The following is a 24,079-nucleotide window of genomic DNA, read 5'->3' as shown; positions in this document are numbered from 1 at the left end:
AGATGTAGGCATCTCAGAACAAATCGTTTGAGCTTTAGTTTTGTTCAGCACTTAGTAAATATTTTCTTACGGTAAATTGGCTCCTTTACAGAACAGAAAATTTCGGGATGCATGTTTTATTGTAGAGAGTAAGAACTGTTTTTCTCTTGTTGTTGTGCTTCCAAATAGCACTAATATTTTTTTTACTTACTGTCGAATTTGATGATATAAGGTTTCAACTTCAGACACTTTCGCTAAGCGATCAATGTCGTATACCTCCACAACTACATCGGGTTATCGTAGTGAAGCTGTGAAATAAACAAGTATTCAGTGACGTCTTTGACTAGGAAATTAAAGGAACTCATTAGTAAGCAATAAGTCACAAATCCGAATCATCCTCTGATATGATTACCACGTATAGTGAACAGTGTGACATAATTGACAGGTCACTGAAATCATAGAATAACTCCAGCTGGCGTTACAAACGGACATTCACTATTGTGACGTTCGGAATCAATATTCATAAAAGTAATAATCTGCAGTTCAGTTTCGTCCATTAATCAAACACAAATAATGAGAATGCTTCGTATAACGAACTCAGTCGATTGTCACCAAATAAAGATCTTACGTATTCTACTTTTCTTCTTTACAGTTCGGAATAAGTAATTTGCACCAATTTTCCACCCATATCCAATGAAACATTCGTTTCCACCATACATGTACCTTCTTATCAATCTCGTGTCAATTATCATCACTAAAATTTCACAATTCCATAACTCTATGAATCATTGTTTTCCGGATCGTTTTCCAACCAATCACCGCCACAAAACAGTTCGTCCGTACATCTACACAGTTCGCCAAACGTCTCAGAGTTTGCCATGCGTTCACTATCGAAAGTCTCCAGTATTCGGACATCGATCTGATTTGGCTAACGTGTAGTTTTGCTCCAGTTATTAGACTTGTCAAAACAGGTTCTCTAAAAAACGGGTCAAATTTCTTTAAAAGGTTAAATGAACAGCCTTTGCCCAGGTAAATACCAACTGCTTTTGAAAGATCTGAGACAAAGACTCAGCGACAAAACATCCGGAATAATGGCTTGCGGTCTTTTTCTTCGTGTCAGTTTTGTTACACGTACAGAGAGCCTGCCTGACTGGAATCTTTAATTACACGTCATCCGTCAGGCGGCGGACAGAGGCTAATTAGCTCAGCTGTTGGCAGGCTTTGCTGTTAAGTGAGTCCATGAAGTTTGGGTGTGGTAACCAGTCTGCCAGTCATAGCGCCGTCGGCTGCACGTGAAAGCAAGGCGGTACAGCGTGGCCCGCAAAACCGGGGTTTTAATAGCAAACTCCGGCCAGTAATAAAACTCGACGGAGCAGCAAAAGTTTATTTCCAGAGAGCAGCTAGTGTAGCGCGTGGCGAGGTGCCTGGGGGGGGGGGGGGGAATATGAGCAAAAGGAGGGTAAGAGAGAGAAAGAGAGAGAGAGAGAGAGAGAGAGAGAGAGAGATGTGGAGAAAGAAGCCCTGTTTCCGCTTCCGCGAGGCCAGGCCCTGCCCGAACACAATTGCTTCTGGAGCGACCCACAGCGGGTCAGCGGCAAAGCCAGTCGAGAACAAAGCTGCACCACCGAGCGCGCACTACGTGGCGTGTTTACTGAAAGAGTATCTTCATCTGCAATTTATTAAACGAATTATTGTGACGCATTTCGTTCTTTCACGATTTTGAGAAAATTATAGTTATCGTATATTCGTCTTTTATAATTCTTTAACCCAGGGGTCCTCAAAAATTTTCCGTCGGTGACAGCATACGCACAGGCGCATTTCTTCGATATCCCCACAGTGTTATAATACTTGTACTAGCGCCGTATGTATAAAACCGTTATTAGTGCGCATACGACAGCAAAATGCCGCGCATAAAAACTGAAGTTTTCCAGGGATCTTATCTCGAGTTATGCTGGTGACATAAAGGTAGCATCAGGTTTTGGACAGCCCTTGGGCTAGGGACTATATGTATCGTACACTACAGAAGGATAGTTTTATATCCTAACTACCCCACATTACAGGGTCATGGAATATTACACACTTCCTCCATATTAGGCAAATTGCGCAAATCGTTTGGTTCGTTTTGCATTAGATGTGGTCTATGGTACACCTTACGGGGCTTATGCAGAGACTTTGGTGACTTGGGCGGTTGCTGAAAAAAACGAGAAAATTGTTTGTTGTAATTTTTCTCGTTGTCAGGTATCTATCTAAAAGTGCCAGATTTCCGTTTTCCAAAACCTTTATCCTTTATCAACAAACACCCTACAAACTAGCTTATTGGATACCAAAACCGATCAGCGGATTCCAAGACGGCTACGCAGAGCAGGTGGTGGGTTTTTTTTTTCGACGTATTCCCACCATCTAGATCTCGGAAACCTCCTGAAAACTTTGCTTGATATCTTTACCCGTTTCCGAAATACAGCGATTCAATGTAACGACACTTGTACACATGAAATACGCTTGTATATTCCGATATGAGGCGAAAACGTAGCTTATAAAATGTCGCCTTACGAAGAAATCTGTTGTACAGTGTCTCCATTATCATCAGAATGGAGATGGGAACCCCTGTTGTAGCACTGAAGCACAAGAAAATTTTTTTTGGCACGTAAAATTCGGAATGAGTTGTAGAATTAGCTATGCGTTATTTCAGTTTCACAGAAGTAAATTATCAAAATCTTACTGACCCATAAAATTCTTTTATGTGAGTGAGATGCTCTGCTATACCTGGGAGAAGAAGCTAACCAGCGAAAAAAATGGTTCGATAGGACAATGGAAGTCGCAGTGGGCGGATAACTGCCGTACCAGTGAGGAATGTACTAATGATGATTACATATATTTTATGAGTTATTCAGCCAAATGTGTAAATACTTATGGCTACTTCTAACCCGATTATGGTCAACTGTGAGGATTTTCAGTATTCGTGTCACTGACTTTTAATTAAAAGCCTCTTTCATGTCTAGAAACAAATAACCACAAGAAAAATTACAATTTATCAGAAGCTGAGCCACGTTATCAGCAGCAGCAGTAGGGAGAAGTAGTATATGCAACTTTGCTTGTACCGCTATATGAAAACAGTAGCAGGAGGTCAGTACCATATCACTTGTACATGACTACGCTAGACAAAAATAAATATAAGGTCTCATAAAAACATACCTTGATTCAGGTTTCACTGGTATGCGCAGGTAAGATTTAAACGTGTCTTTATCTGTGTGATGTAATTGATGTTGGAGCCTCCAGTACTTCTAGAAAAGATAATCCTGGAATTCTCGGACACTCAGATTACTGGTTTCCAAGTGGTCTAAGGGTATTGTCTTTGATTAATAATCAAAACGTCCTCGGTCGCGTGTTTCAACCTCGCCAACACTTAAATTACGAATGAAAATCATGAGCAGAGGTGGTTGAAGACTTACGGCATAAGAAGACACTATCATTCTTCCAACAACATTGTCAAAGAAAGCGGAGGAGAGGCTGCAGATTTAGGACACTCTCTTGTCCTTGGAGTGGGAAACTGCCCTAAGGACGGACGAATCGCCAATGACCAAAGGCATGAGGATGCAGAAGGCAATGGAAACCACTGAATTAAAGACACGTAACATATATTCACAGGATATGTCGCCTGTAATTGAAAAAGTGTCATGATGATGTCTCCAGTGCCAAAAGATTCCATAATAGCTCCATACTCGGAACCCCGGGAGGAAACTGTCAATCGGGAGGTGACCATAAGAAAAAGGTTGAATAACCAAGGAACGGATAACGTTCTACGACTCGGGGCGTGGAATGTCAGTAGCTTGAATGTGGTAGGGGAGTTAGAGAATCTGAAAAGGGAAAAGCAAGGGCCAAATCTAAATACAGTAGGGGTCAGTGAACTGAAATGGAAAGAATAGAAGGATTTCTGGTCAGGTGAGTGTTGGGTAGTGTCAACAGCATCAGAAAATGATATAATGGGAGTAGGATTCATTATGAATAATAACATAGGGCGGAGAATATCTTACTGTAAACAGGTCAGCGACAGGGTTGTCCTTATCAGAATCAACATGCGGACATCGCAAGAGAGGATGAAGAGGTACAGAAAGTATATGAGAATACTGAACTAGTATTTCAAAATGTATAGGGAGGTGAAAAACTAATAGTCATGGAGGACAGGAATGCAATTGTAGGAGAAGGGTTAGAGGAAATTTTATCCGTAGAATATGGGCTAGGTACTCGGGATGAAAGAGAAAAAAGACTAATTGAGTTCTGCAGTAAATTTCAGCTAGTAATAGCGAATTCACTGATCAAGACTCACAAGATGGGGGGGTCCACTTGGAAAAGCCCAGGAGACACACGAAGATTTCAGTTAGCTTACATCATGGTCAGGCAAAGATTTCAAAATCAGGTACTGGATTGTAAGGCGTGCACAAGAGCAGATATTGACTCAAATCACAATTTAATAGTGATGAAAAGTATCCCGAAGTTTATAAGACTAATCAGGAAGAATCAGTTCGCAAAGACGTGGGATACGAGAGCACTAAGGAATGAAGAGATACACTTGAAGTTCTCTTAGGGTATAGGAACTGCGATAGGGAATAGCTAAGTAGGCAGCTCACTTGACGAACGGACATTTCTAAAAAGGACCATCAGTTGGAAAGAAAAACATAGGTATAAAGAAGGTAACTGCGAAGAATTAGTGGGTAGCAGTCGAAACGTTTCAATTGATTTATGAAAGCAGGACATACAAAAACGTTCAGAGAGATTCAGAAATACGGAAATACAAGTTGCTTGCGAATGATGTAAAGAGGAGTGCAGGGAAGCTAAGCGAAATGCCTGCATGAAAAATGGGAAGAAATCGAAAAAGAAATGATTGTCTGAAGGGCTGTCTCAGCATATAGAAAAGTCAAAACAACCTTCGTTGAAATTAAGGGCAAAGGGTGGTACATTAAGTGTGCAGTGGGAATTCCACTGTTCAATGCAGAAGAGAGTGCTGATAGATCGAAAAAATATGTTGATGGCCTCTGTGAGGGGGAAGACTTGTCTGGTGTGATAGAAGAAACAGTAGTCGATAGGGAAGAGGTGGGATATCGAGTGTTAGAATAAGAAATTGAAAGAGCTCAAGATCCAATAAGACACAAGTAGTAGTTAACATTCCACCAGTCTAGCTATGTACTATCTGACCTTCTGAAAAATATCATCCACACAATTTCGAAGACTGCAAGAGCTGACACGTGCGATAATTATCTCACAACCAACTTAACAACCCATGCATACAAGCTGCTGGCAACAACACATACAAATGAATGGAAAAAACAGAAATTTCTTAGGTGACGATCAGTTTGGCTTTAGGGAAGGTAAGGGCACGAGAGAGGTGTCGTTCTGAGGTTTCGATTGATAATGGGTACAGTATTAAAAAGGAAATAGAGCTATTTTTATAGTATTTGTCGACTTGGAAAAAGCGTTCGACACTGTAAAATGGCGGAGAATGTTTGAAACTCTCAGAAAAGTGGGAGTAAGTTATAGGGAAATACGAGTAGTACATAACATGTACAAGAACCAAGAGGAAAAAATAAGATTGGGAGATCAAGAACGAAGTGTTCGGATTGAAAATGGCGTAAGATGCGCCCCTACTGTTCAATCTATACATCTAAGAAGCAATGATGGAAATAAAAGAAAGGTTCAAGACTGGAATTAAAATTCAAGGTGAAAGTATGCCAACGATAATATTCGCTGCTGCTGAACGGAATGAACCGTCTACTGAGTACAGAATATGGATTGAGAGTAAATCTAAGAAATACGAAAGTAATTGGAAGTAGCAGAAATGGGAACAGCGTAAAACTTAACATCAGGATTCGTGATCAAGAAGTAGAAGAAGGTAAGGAATTCTGCTACATAGACAGAAAAATAACCCTTGACAGATGGAGGAAGGGGAACATAAAAAGAAGATTAGCACTGGCAAAAGGGGTATTCCTGGCCAAGAGAAGTCTACTAGTATCAGACATAGGTTTGGATTTGAGGAAAACTGGTACAGAAGCGATTCGAAGCATTTGCGATATGGTGCTACAGTCGAATGTTGGAAATTAGTTCGACTGATAAGGTAAGAAATGAAGAGATTCTCCGCAGAATTGGGTGACGAAAGGAACATATGGAAAATACTAACAAGGAGAAGAGACAGAATCAGACATTTGTTAAGACATTTTAGGAATGACTTCCATGGTACTAGAGGGAGCTGTAGAGGGTAAAAACCGTAGACACAGGAGAGGAATTCGTGGTGGGCCGCATAAAACTACTAAAAAGACTGGTGACTTTAAAAAAATGTTTGATGAGTAAAGTGATGTGTAACTCGATGCATCTATATTTTCTAGTTAAAACGAAACGTTCTGTATCTGGTTTCAGGATATGTAGTACTATGATTTTGTGAGACACTGATCTGGTGATCGGAATTAGTTCTCTTCTTGTCCTATTGTGGGAACGAAAGAACTCCTTGCATAAAGTACAATGTGCATTCGTGTTCTAAGGATTGCAAAGGCTGCAGAGAGAACTCCGAATCAGGTGTAGTCGAGCATGTGGCTGATTGTTCCTGTGTAAGACTTGATTAATGTTTGCTGCTATTAATTTTAAGATGTCACCTCCAATACAGTTTCTTTCTAGATAAGAGAAGATGTTGTTCTAAGGCGATGATCTCTTAAAGTTGACACCCCCAGATGCTCCGGTACCCAGGAACAAGTGGAACGCAAAAAGTCGTTTCAGTGTGGTTTCTGCGTCTGCTGTAGGAATCTTGCACGTTGGTTTGAGATAAATAGTGTTGCTGTGCAAGGATTACGCAATCCTACGGAGTTTACAATATTGAATCTGCTACGAGTCGAAATAGCAAAACGTTGACGCAATTGAAAAACAGTTGTTTACTATTTTAGAGTACCTTCGGCTCCTTCCAGTTACGGTCGCGATACGAACTGATCTGAGCGACCTTCAGTCCTGAAAATTTAGTGTGCGCTGTATTGTGATGGCATTATGCTGGATACTGGCGGCTACATCGTAAATATTTGCAATTTTTTGATTCAAAAATAACATTGAATTTTTGGTGATATGGGGTAGTTTTCCAATAGTACGCCATGTGCTATTCTGCGAGGTAGACTTAAAAATTATGAAAGTAATTTAAAAACACTAAAAATGTTTAATTATGTAACATTTGTACATAAAATTTATTGATTTGGAAGTTACACGTCCGCTAGTGAGGCTCGCTGTGGGAAAGCTTTGAAATAAGGAGAAAAGTTCAACGAGGAAATAAGATGTCACCGACCCTGTTCAGTTTAGTTGTGGATGTAGTGGTCAATCAGTGGAGACAGCCGAACAAAATCATCGCTACCGAAGATGTACCAATCGGATACGAAGTAAAACACCGGAGAAGACTGCGTACCTTTTGTAAATAACACAACAATTCCTACAAGAACATGAAGAATGTGCTGACATGGCCAAGACAAATCTAGCTGAAACTGGAATGAAAGCTGGCCGCAAAATAGCTTATAGTAAGACGAAGTTACAGAGCCAGGAAGCGACTGGAAAGGTGAAAGTCAAGAGGAGATAGAACATGCAAGGGTGTAACAGACTATCAGCAAACACTGCACAAACTGCGATATGTTGCAAAGTCGACCTTTGGGAGTACGAAACTATCAAAGCACACCAAATTACATTATTTGCGCATAATACTGCCAAAATGCTGCAGTACCACAATGTGTTCGAATCTGCTCGGCGGATTAACAGCGAGAGTCGATGTAGTTCCCAGCCACGTTCTTAGTTTTAGGCGGTTTTGCAAATCTAACTAGGTGATTACTGGACTAGTCCACGCCTCGGACACACACTACGTTGCGCCAGAATACTTCCTCACACTTGCTCATATAAATTACTCTATATGCCGACAGATGGGGCACTCGGATACAGTCCAGGGGGACGAATAGAAGACCAAAGGTGTTCGTTCTTAAGCCCATAATCAGCATCAGCGCCGTTATGTCGATGTCGTCTTTCGTGGTAAGATATTCTAAAGGTACAATAGTCCCCCATTCGGATATCTGGGTTGGGAATATTCAAGAGTATAATTTATTGTCATACATTCTACAGATCGGACTGTGGTGGGTATGTTTGACACAGGGCTACTCAAACTGGATGTCCTCTGGGGATGGCAGGACCACCTTTGGGGGTCACAAAAATGATCGGACAAAAATGCTTTTCGTATATTTTAATCTTCGCCAATAATATTAACATTGTTTATTGGGTGGTAAAGGTGAAGAACTGTACCCATTCGTTTGTTAGAGCCATTTGTTACATTTGTCATATCTAACTGAAAGCAATCACAGTAATGGGTTTTGTGAAACACTGAAATTTCTATTCCAGCGTTTGGCCACTCTTTTGAAAACAGGTATATCGTAACTGTTTGCTATGTGGATAATTATCATCACATTCGAGAAGTATTTTCTACAAAAAAAGATAATTATTTGACATATTAATGGATAAACAATAATAATAACTTATTATTCACTAGACTCGGAATCATTTTTCCACAGTAATAAATTACGCAAAAATCTTTCAAGAAATTCTCAAGAAGAATTTGCAGAACTGTCCTGTGACTCAAAACGTAAGCTTGCATTTTCAAAGGCGGCAAAATAATTTTAGCCTCCAAACAGTTTTCTGAATATTTTGATCCAGTCACACGTTCACTTTAATTCCTAATGGTTGGACTTCTCGAAAGGAAGCCGTCTGTGTATAGTATAGTCCTTTTCCAAAACCATGGAAACACACCACGAACGATTACCAATTGTAATCGACTCATATAATTTTGTGAGCAGAAGTCTAAAATCAGCAGTATCTGCCTTTCGCACTGGAATATTGAGCGTCAGCTGCAAATGACGAGGGGTAATTCCACTACTGGAGGTGCAAGTGAATATTCAACATTGTTTCAGACATAAAACACACGCACCGTTAATCTATCCTGTGGACGAAACGTCTTCAATGATGGTAGCAAATACGTACTTATGTGGAACATTTGGCGGACTATTCCTTCACAACTGTCCGTTCTTATTTATATGCACGTAGATTATGGCACTGAGATAAAGTTTTACGTGTAGCTCACTTTCGCCCTTTGCCAAGTCAGAGAGTTTATTTTGACTATGGTGATATGTCAAGAACATACAGTTATTAATGGTATTAATACCTTACAAACATTTGTTTGTTATTGACCAACTAGGATCGGCAACAGCTATATTTCCTCTTCTTTCCTTGTTGTATTTTGTTTTTCCAATACTCCTTCCTCTTCTCCCAATGTTGATTTTTTACCTTGGTCCATGTTGTTCCCGACTGCTTATTTCTTCTGCATTGAAAGCCTTCTAAATTTATTCTAAATTCTAATTAATTCTAAATTTATTCTCAAAAATATTCCTGTCTGTTGTTTCCGATTCTTTGATGTTGTTTCTTTCCAGATCTTTCTTTGTTTCTGTAATCCACGCTTTTGTCAAATTCTTGTCCCTGAAATACAGGAATATTGGCTTCATCAGCCTGTTGTCATTCATTCATTCGAGGTGTCCGCTATTTTTGTAGATCTCCTCGCTACTTCGTATAAATGTTATTTTCGACTGTCCGTAAGAAGACAATAAGAAATTCATGTGTAGGCAATATCAATTAAACTTTTTCCTTATGATGGTAATTTTTGATTGAAAAGTCACACTATGTCTAGATATAAATTTGTGATTGAAAAGTCAAAGTATGACTAGTTTGTGTTATCGTAAGAGGTTTCTAGCCAGAAAATGACGAAACTCAAGCAGAACATGTTTTTCGGGTTACAACATGGCAGTTAATTAACCTTGTAATGAAACCAAAGAAATGGTGATGCGTCGGAATAACTCATTATTTGCAAAGCAGATGTGGTCTTAAAAAGGTACTTACCTTGCTTTCATTCTGTAAAACCATATGCGCTAATTTTTGGGTAACTCAACTAGCATTGTAGGTTCCCTGCAGTGGCCTCGGTGCCACTACTTACTGCTTCACAATATATTTATGCGTTAATGAATTTTGTCATAGATAACATATGTTTCATTAACCAATAGCAGAAATGAGAAAAATGTTCATACAGATTTAAACTCATTTTTGTTCCAGCGAGATATCCGTTATTGGGGAACACACATTTTCGACAACTAGCCAGCAGCCATAAATACTTTAACCAGTAATGGAGTTAAGTTAAAAAGGAGTTTCAATGAATTTTTAATGATCAAGTCTTTCTAACCCATTGACGAACTTCTTCTTGTAACCAACTCATGTATATATTATTAATAATAACAAATAACGTGAGTTCTACGTAAAGCTAGCTCTTGCGCATTCTCAGTGCGGGAATGTGATGTTTTCTGATTTTCAGTCTGATGATTCGTGCTTACAGCGCCATGGTATTATAATAAGTACCTAAGTATATTGTACATTTACATGTTTTGCGAGAAATATATTATAATCTCTTAAATGAAAATATCTTTCTGTCTTTTTGACTTATTATACTTCCATGAGGATAATGTCAATTAGGATCTGAGGAATGGTCATAAGCATCTCCCTTTTTTCTACGTATTATCTGCTTTTGTTTCGTGAATCATTTCCTTAGGATCTCCTCACCAAGGATGTATTGAACTAACAGTATATATAATGTAATCTAATCCGATGATACCTTCGTCGACGGAATTTATTCCAAACAATATTCTTCTACACCCAGAGACGAAGAGCATAAAAAATACGTTACCGTATCGGCTACCTCAACTAAATTCATGCTGTTTTTTAGACGAACTCGCCATCCGCGCGCGTAAATCCGTCATGCATGATACTATGAACGGTGCATACAACAGTGCAGCCTTGACCGGAAATATTTTTGACGACCATTTGTTGAGTTCATAGGTCCATCAATTCTGGACTAGCGCCATGAGGATCCTGTCACAGGAACTCAAGGACATCCTTAAAACACGAAAACATTTCGAACACCCGGCTGTGATTCAGCCATTTTTGTACGCCTGCTTTGCGATTTTTCTGCTTTCAAAACAAAACTTAATTTGGTTCACAGTTCTATTTTGAAAACAATGGCGAAGAATGAATATGTACCACAACATACTTCGTGAACAGGAAATAGTTCGTTGCTAATCGCTACAATAATACGTAAAATAAAATACATAATGACTGCTGGTAGAGGAAACTTGGGTCTACGCTGATCCAGTCTGTTCGAGTAATAGCGTCACTTGTTTATTGTACAAAACTGACTTCCGAAACTTATTCCTTTTTTGTTATTTAGAGTTGAATTGGACTTTACAGTCGCCTCCAAAACGTTTATGGTGAGCTGATATTCATACTGATCATTTCTCTGAGTATACCACACACTTTTAATATGTGAAGCTCTCTCTCTCTCTCTCTCTCTCTCTCTCTCTCTCTACCTGCCTATGTAAGGCTATTGTACGGGCGGGGCTATTGTACCGAGAGAGACGGCGGCAGCGCTTCCAGATCGCAAAACGGCCCGCGCTGTCGCGACGGAACAGCAGGTCAATACACAACGGCCGCTGCACTTGAAGCCGAACCACCGTGGCAAACGAGTACAACCGAAAAAAACTCTTAACTAACTTTTCTCTAAAGCCGTAGAGGAATTACGTTTACGTTGTAGACATAACATACTAGCGTTGCTGTTCATATGCAATCCCTGACCAAAAATATGATTTGAGTCACAATTGTCACGCATTCAGAGTTCATGACGACATAGCTCCTATACTATCTGTCGTACAACGATATATTTTTGGGAGTACATTCACTGGTATATGTGAATACTGTCTGGAAACTTTTTTGCAAATGTAAGTAATAGATTAAAAGATCATGCCGAATGCAACACTGCTTCTCTGGCGCACTTTCCTCTATCTGAACCAAACCGATCGTACTATAAAATTCCATTTACCTTCTATTGTTTTGTATATTACTCTGATATGTGGTTTAGTTCTCGGAGTAATCGTCTAATAGTTTTCATTTTTATCGGCTGGTGCTCTCTTTGGTAAAGTGATGATAATGCTTTTTCTCTACATGGTTTCTACTAATGTCTAGCATACTTCTAGACTCACACATTTTCATAAAATTTCTTCTGCACATAGTTCCTCCAATTTCTTCTTTTCTTATCTTAATTGTGGCTCATTTCTTTCTTTGGAAACGCAATCCCAATAATCTTGTTACCCCTAAATGTGCCACTTTACTATACACGTTTTGCTTACTGGAATCATAGACGACTTTCCATTTTTATTGTCACGCATTCATAGGACACTCAACAATCATAAATTTCTAGTAGTTCCAGAACATTTAGATCTGATCCAGAGAAAACATGGTAAATGAGCCACGATTTTCTGAATTTCCTATTGACCACTATCAGGATCATCCTGTCCGCTCGCTTCTATAGGCGTGTACGCTCTGCAGATCACTGTGACGTCAGTGACAGTGGGTACATTCACCGCAGCATGAAGATTTTTTTGAATTCCATTCACGGATGTAGCGAGGGAAGAGTGGCTACTAGTACACCACTGCATGTCGCTAACTTCCCTGATTTTAGCTGCAGCACCCCGTATGGAATATACAAGAATAGGGTGAAGCAGGTTAGTTTTCATGTTCTGTCATTATTAACCAAAGTTTCAATCGTTGAGTCCTTATTTCCAATTGAGAAAGAAATAATGTGATAAACAGATTACAACCTTGAAAATCCCCTGCAGATAAGGCTCTGTGCCGGACAGAGACTCGAACTAGGGACTTTTGCTTTTCGCGGGCAAGTGCTCTACCGACTGAGCTATCCAAACACAACTACCGACCCTCCTCACAGCTTTACTTCCGCCAGTACCTCGTCTCCTTCCTTTTGACTTCGATTCCACGTCCAGCACAAAGTTTTAAACTGCCAGGAAGTCTCAATCAGCGCACTCTCCGCTGCAGGGTATGAACTTCATCCTGAATTATAACCTTGTTTAAGCACGTGCTCTCTGAAAATAATTCGTATCTAACAAGGAACTAATTACTGATCAGCCAGAACATTATGACTACCGACCTACTATCGATATAAACCCACCCAGACGACAGAAGCTCCACCTGGCGATGATTGGTTGCTAGTCAGACACACACACTATCCATGTAGTATTACTGAGCGTGCTGCGAACGTGTAGAATGAGGAAGGCGCGCGATCTATCTGAGTTTGTCCGAAGTCAGATTGTGATGGTCTGGAGGCTCGGCACGAGTATTTCGGAAACTGCAAGATACGTCGGGTGCTGTGGGCGTGTCTTCAGCACGTGGCAAGGTGAAACCTCGTCCAGGCGTCGTGGGGCTGGGCGGTCACACTCATTACAGATGTCAGACGTCGTAGGCTGGGCAGACTGCTAAAACAATACATGCGGCGAACTGTGACGAAACTAGCATCAGACTTTAATGCAGAGCAGAATACAAGCGTGTCTGAACACACAGTGCCCTGAACATGATCGACCTCCGCAACCGACGACCTACGCATATGCCAATGTCAACATTACAATATCGGCAACTACGACTGAAATGGACACATGACCATAGGCACTGGATGTTGGCGCAGTGGCAGAGAATTGCATGGTCTGATGAATCCTGATACCTTCTTCATCATGCCAATAAGAGGGTGCAAATCAGTCGTCTTCCAGGGCAACAGCTACTTGACACTTGTAGTACAGGATGGAGAGAAGTTGGTGGCGGCTCCATTATCCTCTGGGGAACATTCATGTGAGCATCCATGGATCCAGTGGAGCTCGTGCAAGGCACCATGACGGCGAAAGATTATTGTACACTGTTTGCAGGCCACGTACACCCATTCATGGCGATCACGTTTCCTGATGGCAGTGGCATTTTTTAGCAAGATAATGCGCCATACCACAAGACCAGGAGTGTGATGCAGCTCTTCGAGGAACTCAGTGGTTAGGTCCAGTTGATGTGCAGGCCCCTCAACTTACCAGGTATGAACCCGGTCGAACACATGTGGGATGTTATTGACGCGGCGTCAGAGCTCGTTGCCTGCCTCCCTGGAATTTATGGGAATTAGGTTACTTGTGTGAGCAGATGTGGTGCCAACTGCATCGAGCGACCTACCAAGACCTCACTGCGCCCATTCCACGACGCGTCGCCGCTTTTATGTGCGCAGGTGTACATACTGGCTATCAGGTAGGTAGCCCTAAAGTTCTGGCTGATCAGCCTATGAAAAACTTAGCATGGTTGCCATTGAAATACTGGGGTCAGCCTTGTTGGCCAACTACTTCGTGGGTGAGTTTGAGGAGAAAGCGTTGGGCCTTGCAAGTTTTGAGCCTGTCATATCTTGAGCATTTGTGAATGAAACGTTTGTAGTGTCCCCTCAAGGCGAAGAGTAACGTCATCAGCTGTAGGACCACTGAGTTCCATTCGTGAGAACATCCAATTTGCCACGGGGATTTAAAAAGGACGGAAGTCTCCCTTTCTTGGACGTCTTGTTTCACCGCAAATTGGACACTTTTCCAGGCAGACACACACTGTTCTGTTCCTGTGAACAGCTACCCATAATCATCTTGTGCAGAACAAAGGTATCCACAGTACGTCTGTTCATAAGGCACATGTGTCTGCTGAAAAGGTATTGAAGACTTTTGCTATCCAGTACGCAAGATACGCATATCTTTATAAATCAGACCGAAGGAGAATGTCCTACCTAAAGAACCTAATGATACAACGTTCTAGCCAATGGCCTTCCTACTGTTCATAGGGAATCAATTTAAAACAAGTTCTGTCCTCTCTAATCATAAAGTCATGGTCAGTTTTCTGGCATCATCGAAGACAACCAAACTCGTAAGCTCTGGGTAAGACGACTTGATTCTATGGAAGTCAGACATGAATACAGTACGTCGGATGTACTTTACAAACAGAACAAGAACGTCCCGCGGAACATGGAAGCTAGACCAGTCTGCTACAGCTTAGTAAATTTGCTGTGGCCGGGCACTGTATACAGGCAGGTGACGATACAGACCACGAGAAGCTCCAGATTTTTAACATCTGTGTCACCATTGGAGGTTTCGGTGTTCAGAGAAGCTACTGAAATACATTCGACGAATGATTTAATTAATCGTCGTGAAGGTTTCAAATGAAATGGGGAATCCTGCACTGGCAATAATTATCTCTCATAGACAAGTGTGCAAAGGCAATATATCATCTAGATAATGCAGAGAAGAGTGCGGATAGGTGGAAAGAGTACACTGCAGGCCTCTATGAGGAGTCGGTAGAGATGAGACAGAGGATTCAGTATTAGAATCAGAATTTAAATGAGTTTTTGAAGACTTAGGATCAAATAATGGAAGAGGGATGAATAACATTCCATCTGATTTTCTAAAATCATTGAGGGAAGTGACAACAAAACCACTGTTCACGTTGGAATGCACAATATATGAGTCTGGACATATATCATCTAGATAACATTCCATCAGAATTTCTAAAATCAGTGGAGACAGTGGCAACAAAACGACTGTTCACATTGGTATGTAGATTGCATGAGTCCGGCGATACACCACCTGATTTTCGAAAAGACATCACCCTCACAATTGCGAATACTGCAGGAGCTGACAAGTGCGAGAATTATCGCAAAATCAACTTAACAGCACATACTTCAAAGTTACTGACAAAAACGATGTACAGAAGAATTGAAAAGAAAGTTGAGGATGTCTTAGATGACGAACAGTCTAGCTTCAGAGGCATCAGAGAGGCAATTCTTGACGTTGCGGTTGATAATCGAAGCAAGACTGAAGAAAAATTAAGTCATATTCTCAGGAAATGGTGCAAGATGTTCGCAATTCTGAGATAAATAAGGGTTAGCTGTAAGAAAAGATGGGTAATGTACAAATGAACAAAAGCCAGAATGGAATAACACGAGTGGAAAAACGAGAAAGAAGTGCATGTACTAAAATTGGTGTGAGAAAGGGATTTAGCCTTTCACCACTATTGTTGAATCTAGACAACGAAGAAGGAAATAAAAGAAATTTCAAGAGTGGAATAAAAAGTTTTGACGAAAGGGAGGTAAGATTCGATTGTGACATCGCTATCCTCTGTGAAAATGAAGAATTACATGATCTGCTGAATGGAATGAACAGTCTAATGAATACAGAAAAAGGAATGAGAGTAAATCGAAGAAAGACGAAAGTATGGAGCAACAGCATAAATGAGAACAGCGAGAAACTTAAGAGTGAAGAAGTTCTGCTACCAATGCAGCAAATTAACCAACGACGAATGGACCAAGGAGGACACCAAAAGCCGAGTAGTACTGGCGAAGAGGACTATCCAGGTCAAGAGAAATCAGCTAGTATCAAACAGAGGTAGTGAAACTCGGACTGTGGGAAAACTGGAACAGAAAAGAATCGAAGAATTTGAGATGTTGTGCTACAAAGGAATGTTGAAAATTAAGTGGACTGATAAGATAAGGAATGAGGACGTTCTGTGCAGAATCGGCGGGAAAAGGAATATGTGGAAAACAAGACGAAGGAACAGGGTGGTGGAACAGCTGCTAAGACATCACGGATTATCTTTATGATACTAGAGGCAGCTGTAGAGGTTAAAAACTGTAAAGGAAGGCAAATATTGGAATACATCTATCAAATAAATAATGACGTAGGTTGCAAGTGCAAGTGCCAGATGAAGAGTTTGACGCGGGAGAGGAATTTGCGGAGGGCCCATCAAACCTGTCACAAGACTGATGACTCAAAATAAATGTGTAAATAAAATAAAGAGTGTACAGATTTCCTTTTATAAACGTTTGCAACAAAACATACACGGCATATGCCTCTGTCGACCATTTAGTATTGCTCCATTACCAAATTCCGTGAACGCATGTGTAATTCGCCCGTCCTACCCGTGTACAAGATATAAGGGAGCACTTTTCCTTCGGTACTTAAGGTTCGCTCGAATATATCTGCACTGTTTACAGCCGAAACATTAGTAGATCACAAAGCTTGGTTCGGCCCGATACTAGAACTTTTATGGATCTATAATATTCGTTCCTTTTGTCTTGGATGTCAAGTTCGATATTTTATATGCATGTAATTCCGAGGTATGTGATGTCTTTCTTCAAGTGAATGCCCATTAAGACTTTTAAAATTTTGTTCCACTGTTTCATCACTCAAAAAATGAACGTGACCATTTGCATCCCCCCTCTTTGTATACGCTCAATGTGCCCAGTCAATCGGAACTGGTACAGATCCTACACAACTGCATTTTACATGTAGGCAAACTTCACTTTCTCGGTATTCTGTCAGTGAATAATAGTACAGAAGTTACTTTACCTACAATGCTTTTGTGACGTTCACAATATATTTTTCTACATTACGTTAGGTTCAAGTCTTTGTAGCAAAAGGTTGATTTGTGAGGTCTAAGTTGATATTACTGCAGTTTTCTATACATAGAATTCCCTCATGGATAACTGGGAAAAGATTGAGATTACGGTCAATGATATCCCCTAAGCTGTTAATCGGGGGCACACCATATATTACTGCAGTGACTGTGGACGACTCTCCATCCTGGATAACATGCTGCTTCAGACCAGTCGCGAAATTTTCGTTCCCGTAGCAAACTTCGTAGTTTTGTGGATCATTTGTAGCTAAGTGGTCGCTTAGTAGGCATATGCAGGCTTTTGACCTATGAGATAATTTTTCTGTGTCTCTCTAGGATGTCCCTCTGGAGAGAATTTATTACTAGATGGGCATTTTGTCAGTAAAAGGGTGAATGGACTTTCAGACCATGATGCATGAATTCTAGTATTAGAAGGGTTTTGTACTCGAACAAATGTTAAATATAATTATAAACTATGTAGAACAGCTAATTCAACGGCAATAGAGAGTTTTTTAAATCTCGTTAAGGAGCGAGAGTTGCAGTGTGTTTATAGAGCCGACAACGTAGATGACAAATATAATGCTTTCCTTAACAAATTTCTCATGCTCTTTAACAGTTTCTTCCATTATAACGTCCTAAACAGGATGCAAGCAGTGAATGGCAGCCTGGGTGTCTTACTAGTGGGATAAGAATATCACGTAGAAGAAAACGGGGATTATATCAAAATGTTGGAAGTAGTCACAATCTAGCTACAGTAGCCCGTTACAGACAATACTGTAAGGACCTTAAAATGTTATTAGGAGTGCAAACGATATGTGGTACCCATATAGAATTGCTAATTCACAGGATGAAACTAAAACCATATGGTCAGTAGCGAAGGAAATGTTCGGTCAGCACCACAACGTCAAGGATATAAAGTCAGTACATAGTACAAATGCTTCTGTTTCTGATTAGTCAGATATATGTACAGTATTTATCACTTTCTAAACGTATTTGGTGAATTAAATAAAAACTTTGTTGCTACTGGGAATTACATAACTATCTAGAAAAGGGCCTTTCCGAGACTGATATCTGAAATACTCCTCTGTGATACTGACAAGTGGGAGACTGATTCAATAATTAAATCACTGAAGACTAAGAACTGTTATGTATATGACTAAAGTACTATGCTGCATATGTTAGCCCTGTACTTAGCCATAGTTGTAATTTTTCCTTAAGGAATAGTCAGTTACCCCAACGATTAAAGTACTCAGTAGTAAATATGTTTTATAAAAAGGGAGAAAGAGATAATGTAGACAATTTTAGATTTCTATTCCATAAGCGTTTGGTAAAGTTTTTGAAAAGACTATGTATTAAGAATAGTTGATCAATTCATTTCACATAATTTGCTGTCAGATGTACCGTTTGGTTTTAGAAGTGGTTTAACAACTGAAAATGCTATTCGCTTTTCTCTATGAAGGTACTGCGTGGATTAAACAAAAGTTTCGAACGCTAGGCATCTTTTTTTTAATTAACTAAGGAGTTTGATAGTGTTTATCACAAAATATTGCTCTAGGAGTTGGACCATTGAGGAATTCGGGAAGCAGCTCACAAATGGTTCATCTCTTACCTTAAGAACTGACAACAAAAGGTGATTCTTCACAGTATTGAGAATGTTCGTGATGTGGGGTCCGAGTGGGGCATGGTTAAACGGGGGGGTGGGGGGGGGGGTCCCTGGGATCAATGTTGGATTCACTCCTCATCCTTATTTATATAAATAAATGATGTGCCTTCTACATTACAGGTGAATTCTGTTTGCTGATGACACAATAAAGGTTGATTTGCGCAACATTGGCACTGTTTCAAGTAGTGCAGTTCAAGACTTAAGTTCTTGGCTTGTAGGAAATAAACTTACGCAAAATCACAGCAAGACTCAATTCTTGTAGTTTGTAACACGAAAGTCAGTAAAACCAGCTACAATTACGCAGAATGGACACATGATTAGTGAGACTGAACAGTTCAAATTCTAGGTTTACAGATACATTGTAAACTGTCGTGGAACGCCCATGTTCAGTTTCTTGGCTACCATTTTTACTATTACAACATTATCTGAAGTAAGTGATAGCTCGACATGAAACGTAATCTACTGTTCATGTGTGTTCATTCCATTATGGCGTGTGATATTATATTTTGGGGTAACTCTTTGCATTCTTAAAGGGTATTTTTGCCTCAGAAACGGGCGGTTCGGGCAATAAGTGGTGTAAGTTCGCGAACATCTTCTCGACCTCTACGTATTCTGACTTTGATCTCTCAATACATATATTCTCTACTGTTGTTTCATATTAACATCAGCTTATATCCAAGAATTATCAGCTAGAACTGAGTTAATACCAGGCAGAAATCCAGTCTGTATTTGGATCGCACTTCCTTGACTCTTGTGCAAGAAGGCGTGCAGTACTCTGATGTCCATTTTCAATAAGCTACCACAAGATACCAAAAATCTTAGCAGTAATCCACGCGATTTCAAATCCAAACTGTGTAGTTGTCTCATGGGTCACTCCTTCTATTCTGTCGACAGGTTCCTTGAAAAGGTAAACTGGTTCCTGTGTTATATTGTTGATTGCACTTACATAAACTTATAGCTTGACCTCTTTTTAAACTTCGTATACATTTTATTTTATTCGTTATTACTTTTCTGTTGTAATTTCATGTACTGACATGTTCCATGACTATGGAGCTTTGCTCCTCAATTTGGTCCTAGACGTGTAAAGTAAAATAAATAAAGAATAACTGCGGAGATGATCCTTAGAGATTTTAAATTTCGAGCGACAGTCTTCTCCTCATTTTCCTCCACCTGCGATATGCTCAAAGTGAACCAAAGAGATGATGGAAGAGAAAACAGAAAGTTTCAGGTGAACTCGTTGCTTTGAAGATGGCGTCATTCTTCCTAAAAACACATTCTTTCTTCACAACTTAATTCGACTAAAACTTTATTTGCATGCAAAATATCTTTTGTAAGTTGTATTATTTGTTATCCAACTTTATTGCAGTAATGAGTAATGTTCACATACGGTCATTACAGTAATGAAAAAAATCACAAATGTTTGTTGTGACAAACACGCCAGAACTATCCCCGCTGCAAAAGCTGGCCTTGCGGCCGCGATGGAATGCTTCCTTCCTTCCGTGAAGCCGCGGTCCCAGCCGTTGGAATGACTGTCGGGGCGGGAGGGGAGCATCCCCCCACCACCACCACCTCCCTCTCCCTCCCCCTCCCACTACTCGACCGCCCACTGCCTGCGACACAGCGGCGCCGCTTAAAGCAGAGACGTCTCTTCCTGCTGCAAACTTTGACGCCAACACGCTCTGAAAGCAAACCAGTTCATTCTGGCAAATACCGTAGGACATGATCAAACAAGTAACACGAATATTTCGCTAGTTTGTTATCTGTGTGAAATATAACCCTTTCTAATTTTTTATTTTTGTCATCAGTCTGCGAATTGAGTCTGTAAGTACTTTCTCTCCACTGGTAATGCCTTTATCTCAAAATAGCACAGCCAGTTTTCTTAAATATCACGAGGGTATTACAGGAATGGGAGCAAAAAGGAATTGGCTGGAGTAGGATCGATGTGGTGTCACAGTAAGAAAACTTCGGCGAATAGTGCAAAATAGTAGACTTGAAATGACTTGCCGGCCGGGGTGGCCGAGCGGTTCTAGGCGCTACAGTCTGTAACCGCGTGACCGCTACGGTCGCAGGTTCGAATCCTGCCTCGGGCGTGGATGTGTGTGATGTCCTTAGGTTAGTTAGGTTTAAGTAGTTCTAAGTTCTAGGGGACTGATGACCTCAGCAGTTAAGTCCCATAGTGATCAGAGCCATTTGAACCATTTGGAATGACTTTTCGTAAGTGTTGTCCTTTTTCACGTCTATTCCTGCACTGCTGCTGCAACCAGAGACTTGCTAGATGGAATGGCTTCATCAGCCAGTACACAATTCGAACCTCGCTCGTAACGATGAGGCCCTTTTCAAAACGTTCAAAAACGTCGTAGGCGAGAAAACTTCGGAAGTTATGCCGAGCTGACCGAGTTCAGAGAATAGCTTGCTCAATTGAATGGCTGTCTTTAATTAGAACACGGAAATTCTGAAGACCGTAAACAGGCAATTGTTCAAATACTGGAAATGAACAAATACGAAGTGGGTTGACTAGAAAACGTGTAACTGAGACGGTATCCTATTGACACGCTATTTAACTAACTGCATCTTGTGAGGAAAGCCTTACGAAAATTTTGCAATATGAAATCAAATTCTTCACCTTAATGACTTCCTGCGAGTAGAAGCTAGTTGTTTTACGTAACAACTACACTTTGTGATAGCATATTCATTATGTGCAATTAGACAGTTTTCTTCGATGCCACTCCTAATATTTGAACACAACATACACTTAAAAATTCTACTAAAATCAATGCTGGTGACACCTACGTAAAATAGTGTGAATTACTTCCAATTCCATTCAAACTGTGTACATTAAAATCAGAGGTCACAATAAGGAATAAGCATTGTCCGTCAACACGTGTCAGACGGAGATACAAGAGTAGTTCGATACTGAGTAACAAAGAAGACACGATCGGTGTTTACTGCATGTGTCGGTAAGTCGATGCTGCCTGCACCTAGTCAGACGTTTCTATGTAGACCTACTCGCTACTTAGAGCTGGCTCTGTGTGTTGCTTGTTAGATAATAGCTGCCTGCAGTTGCCCACACCCGAGATTAAGGAAATAAACAGCTTCTACGACGACTTCGTGACGACGTACGAACGGAAAGCTCCTCGAGGAGTGGCATGCGGACTGACTTTCGAAACAACTGCAGGCGGTGATGGTGCTTCCGTTGCGACCCTACGCCACAGCTTTAGGGAGCCTATCCTGTTACATATGGACTATTTCGTGATGGCGTACCGAACGTGAAAGGAAATATGCCCAAGACTGCAAATATTAGCTTTACAAAGACGCTACTGATTGCAAGAGACACTTCGTGTGACTTGCAGAGAACTAGCGCCCATGTACGCAAACCTACAAAATAATTAGGGTACCTCCTCCTTCTCAGATATGATCAGATGCATGGGACACATGTTGTAGCAATGAAGCATTCACTAATCCTTTAAATATTAACGTAATCACAAATCCATATGATTAAATTCATATGAACGTAGCTAACACGTCTTTTATCTTACGTTTGGTTTACGTATTGAGCCTCGAAGAGTTTTCTGATTCTGCCTAAGCACATTCTTTCTAATTGTCTCCTAGTTCTTTTCCCATCTCTTGGAGTAGAACAAACAACATCAAAAGATGTGATGTTCACTCTCCTGAATAATGTCCCAAAATACTTCATGCCGATATGAAGTCATGTTCACGTTTTCGAGTCCAGTTTTTCCCTCTTTCATCTTTCTGCTTTTCTGTTTTTCCTAGTAATTCCCATCATGCAACGCTCAGTGTCTGTACTGTTTTCATACTTCAAGGTCATGTGTCATTGCCCTAAATTAACAATGCTAACGCACTCTATAAACTTTCCAATTTAAGCTAATTGGAAGCATAGCTCTGAATTCGTTATTTAATTTATGACAAGTACAAGTTGCCATTCTTAGTGTTCTGTTGATATCTTTCGCTATCCGTCAAAGCCTGTCTTCATCTGCTCCAAATACTGAGTCTTCAGCTGATTCTAGGAATTGTTAATTTATTATTTTTCTTTTCTTTTGAAATGTGAATTATAAATTGAGGACCACATCTAGAGATTTTCATATGGAACAATTAGAGAGAGAAAATAAGGGAATTACATAAATATTGGAATATATAAAAGAGACTGTAGACGAGACTGGGTGTAGACAAGATGATAAGGCTAAAGAGACGATAAAATAAGAAAGCTATGACTCTTTCTAAATACTTAAGATTAGAGGGAAAAGGCTAAACAAATAAAGGTAATTAAACTTGAAATATGCTGATTCAGGCAGGTCGTGGATTACTTTACGGCTCTTACACAGTTCACGATAACAGGCAACATTTTTCTTCTGCTGAGAAGGCCGGGTGTTCGCCTGTCGGCTGACAACGCGACGGACGATGCTGCTGGAAGTGTAGCCTAACAACCAGGCGCTCCCGCTACCTGCTGCTCCCTGCCTCGCTGCCGCCACCGCTGCTGCTGCCGCCGCTTGGCGCTCGCTGCTACGCTGCGCTCGGTGTTGCGGCTGGGGCGCGGAGGGCGCACGGCGACACGGCGACTCGACTGACGTGGGCCGCGTGGCGCGTCGCTTGCTGTTGCAGCTCGGCTCGGCTCGGCTCAGCTCAGCTCGGCTCAGCAGCTAGTTGATCGCTGCTCGCTGCGTCGCGGAGTCGGCTCTGCGCTCAGCGCTGATGGCGGCGTGGGCGCTCTCTGTGTTGCAGGCCGCCATCGCTATCATGCCGGTAGGCGGCCGGGTCGCGGGAAAGGTGGGGATCTTCTCCAACCTGCAAAACGGTGAGTGCGCGCTCACTACTCCTCAAATTTACATTCGCTCCTAAAAGCTACACTCAGACAAGTATCAGATGATACTATAGGCAGCACTTAATTTTCTTTTTTAAGTTCTCAAGAGTTTGTTATTATTTGGTACCGGGACTCGAAACCGGTACTTCATTTCTCGTGGGCAGTGCTCTGGCAGAGTGAGCTATCCCGTCAGCACAGCTCGTAACTTTATTCTACCCGCACATTTTCAATTG

At 40.8% G+C, this 24,079-nt stretch overlaps 1 protein-coding gene across 1 annotated transcript in view; it reads left to right on the top strand.

Annotated features, from left to right (window-relative positions):
- Positions 1–24,079, top strand: part of LOC126149697 (uncharacterized) — a 216,263-nt gene that overhangs the window by 167,882 nt on the left and 24,302 nt on the right. The window contains exon 2 of the mRNA XM_049915829.1: positions 23,648–23,840. Coding sequence (XP_049771786.1) covers positions 23,738–23,840 — 103 coding nt within the window. The 5' untranslated portion in view covers positions 23,648–23,737. The remainder of the gene's footprint in view (positions 1–23,647; positions 23,841–24,079) is intronic.

This window comes from Schistocerca cancellata, chromosome 2 (assembly GCF_023864275.1).
Source record: "Schistocerca cancellata isolate TAMUIC-IGC-003103 chromosome 2, iqSchCanc2.1, whole genome shotgun sequence".
In the NCBI taxonomy this organism is placed as follows: Eukaryota; Metazoa; Arthropoda; class Insecta; order Orthoptera; family Acrididae; genus Schistocerca; species Schistocerca cancellata.
Note: the sequence above shows the minus strand (reverse complement) of the source record. Positions and strands in the feature narration are given on the sequence as shown.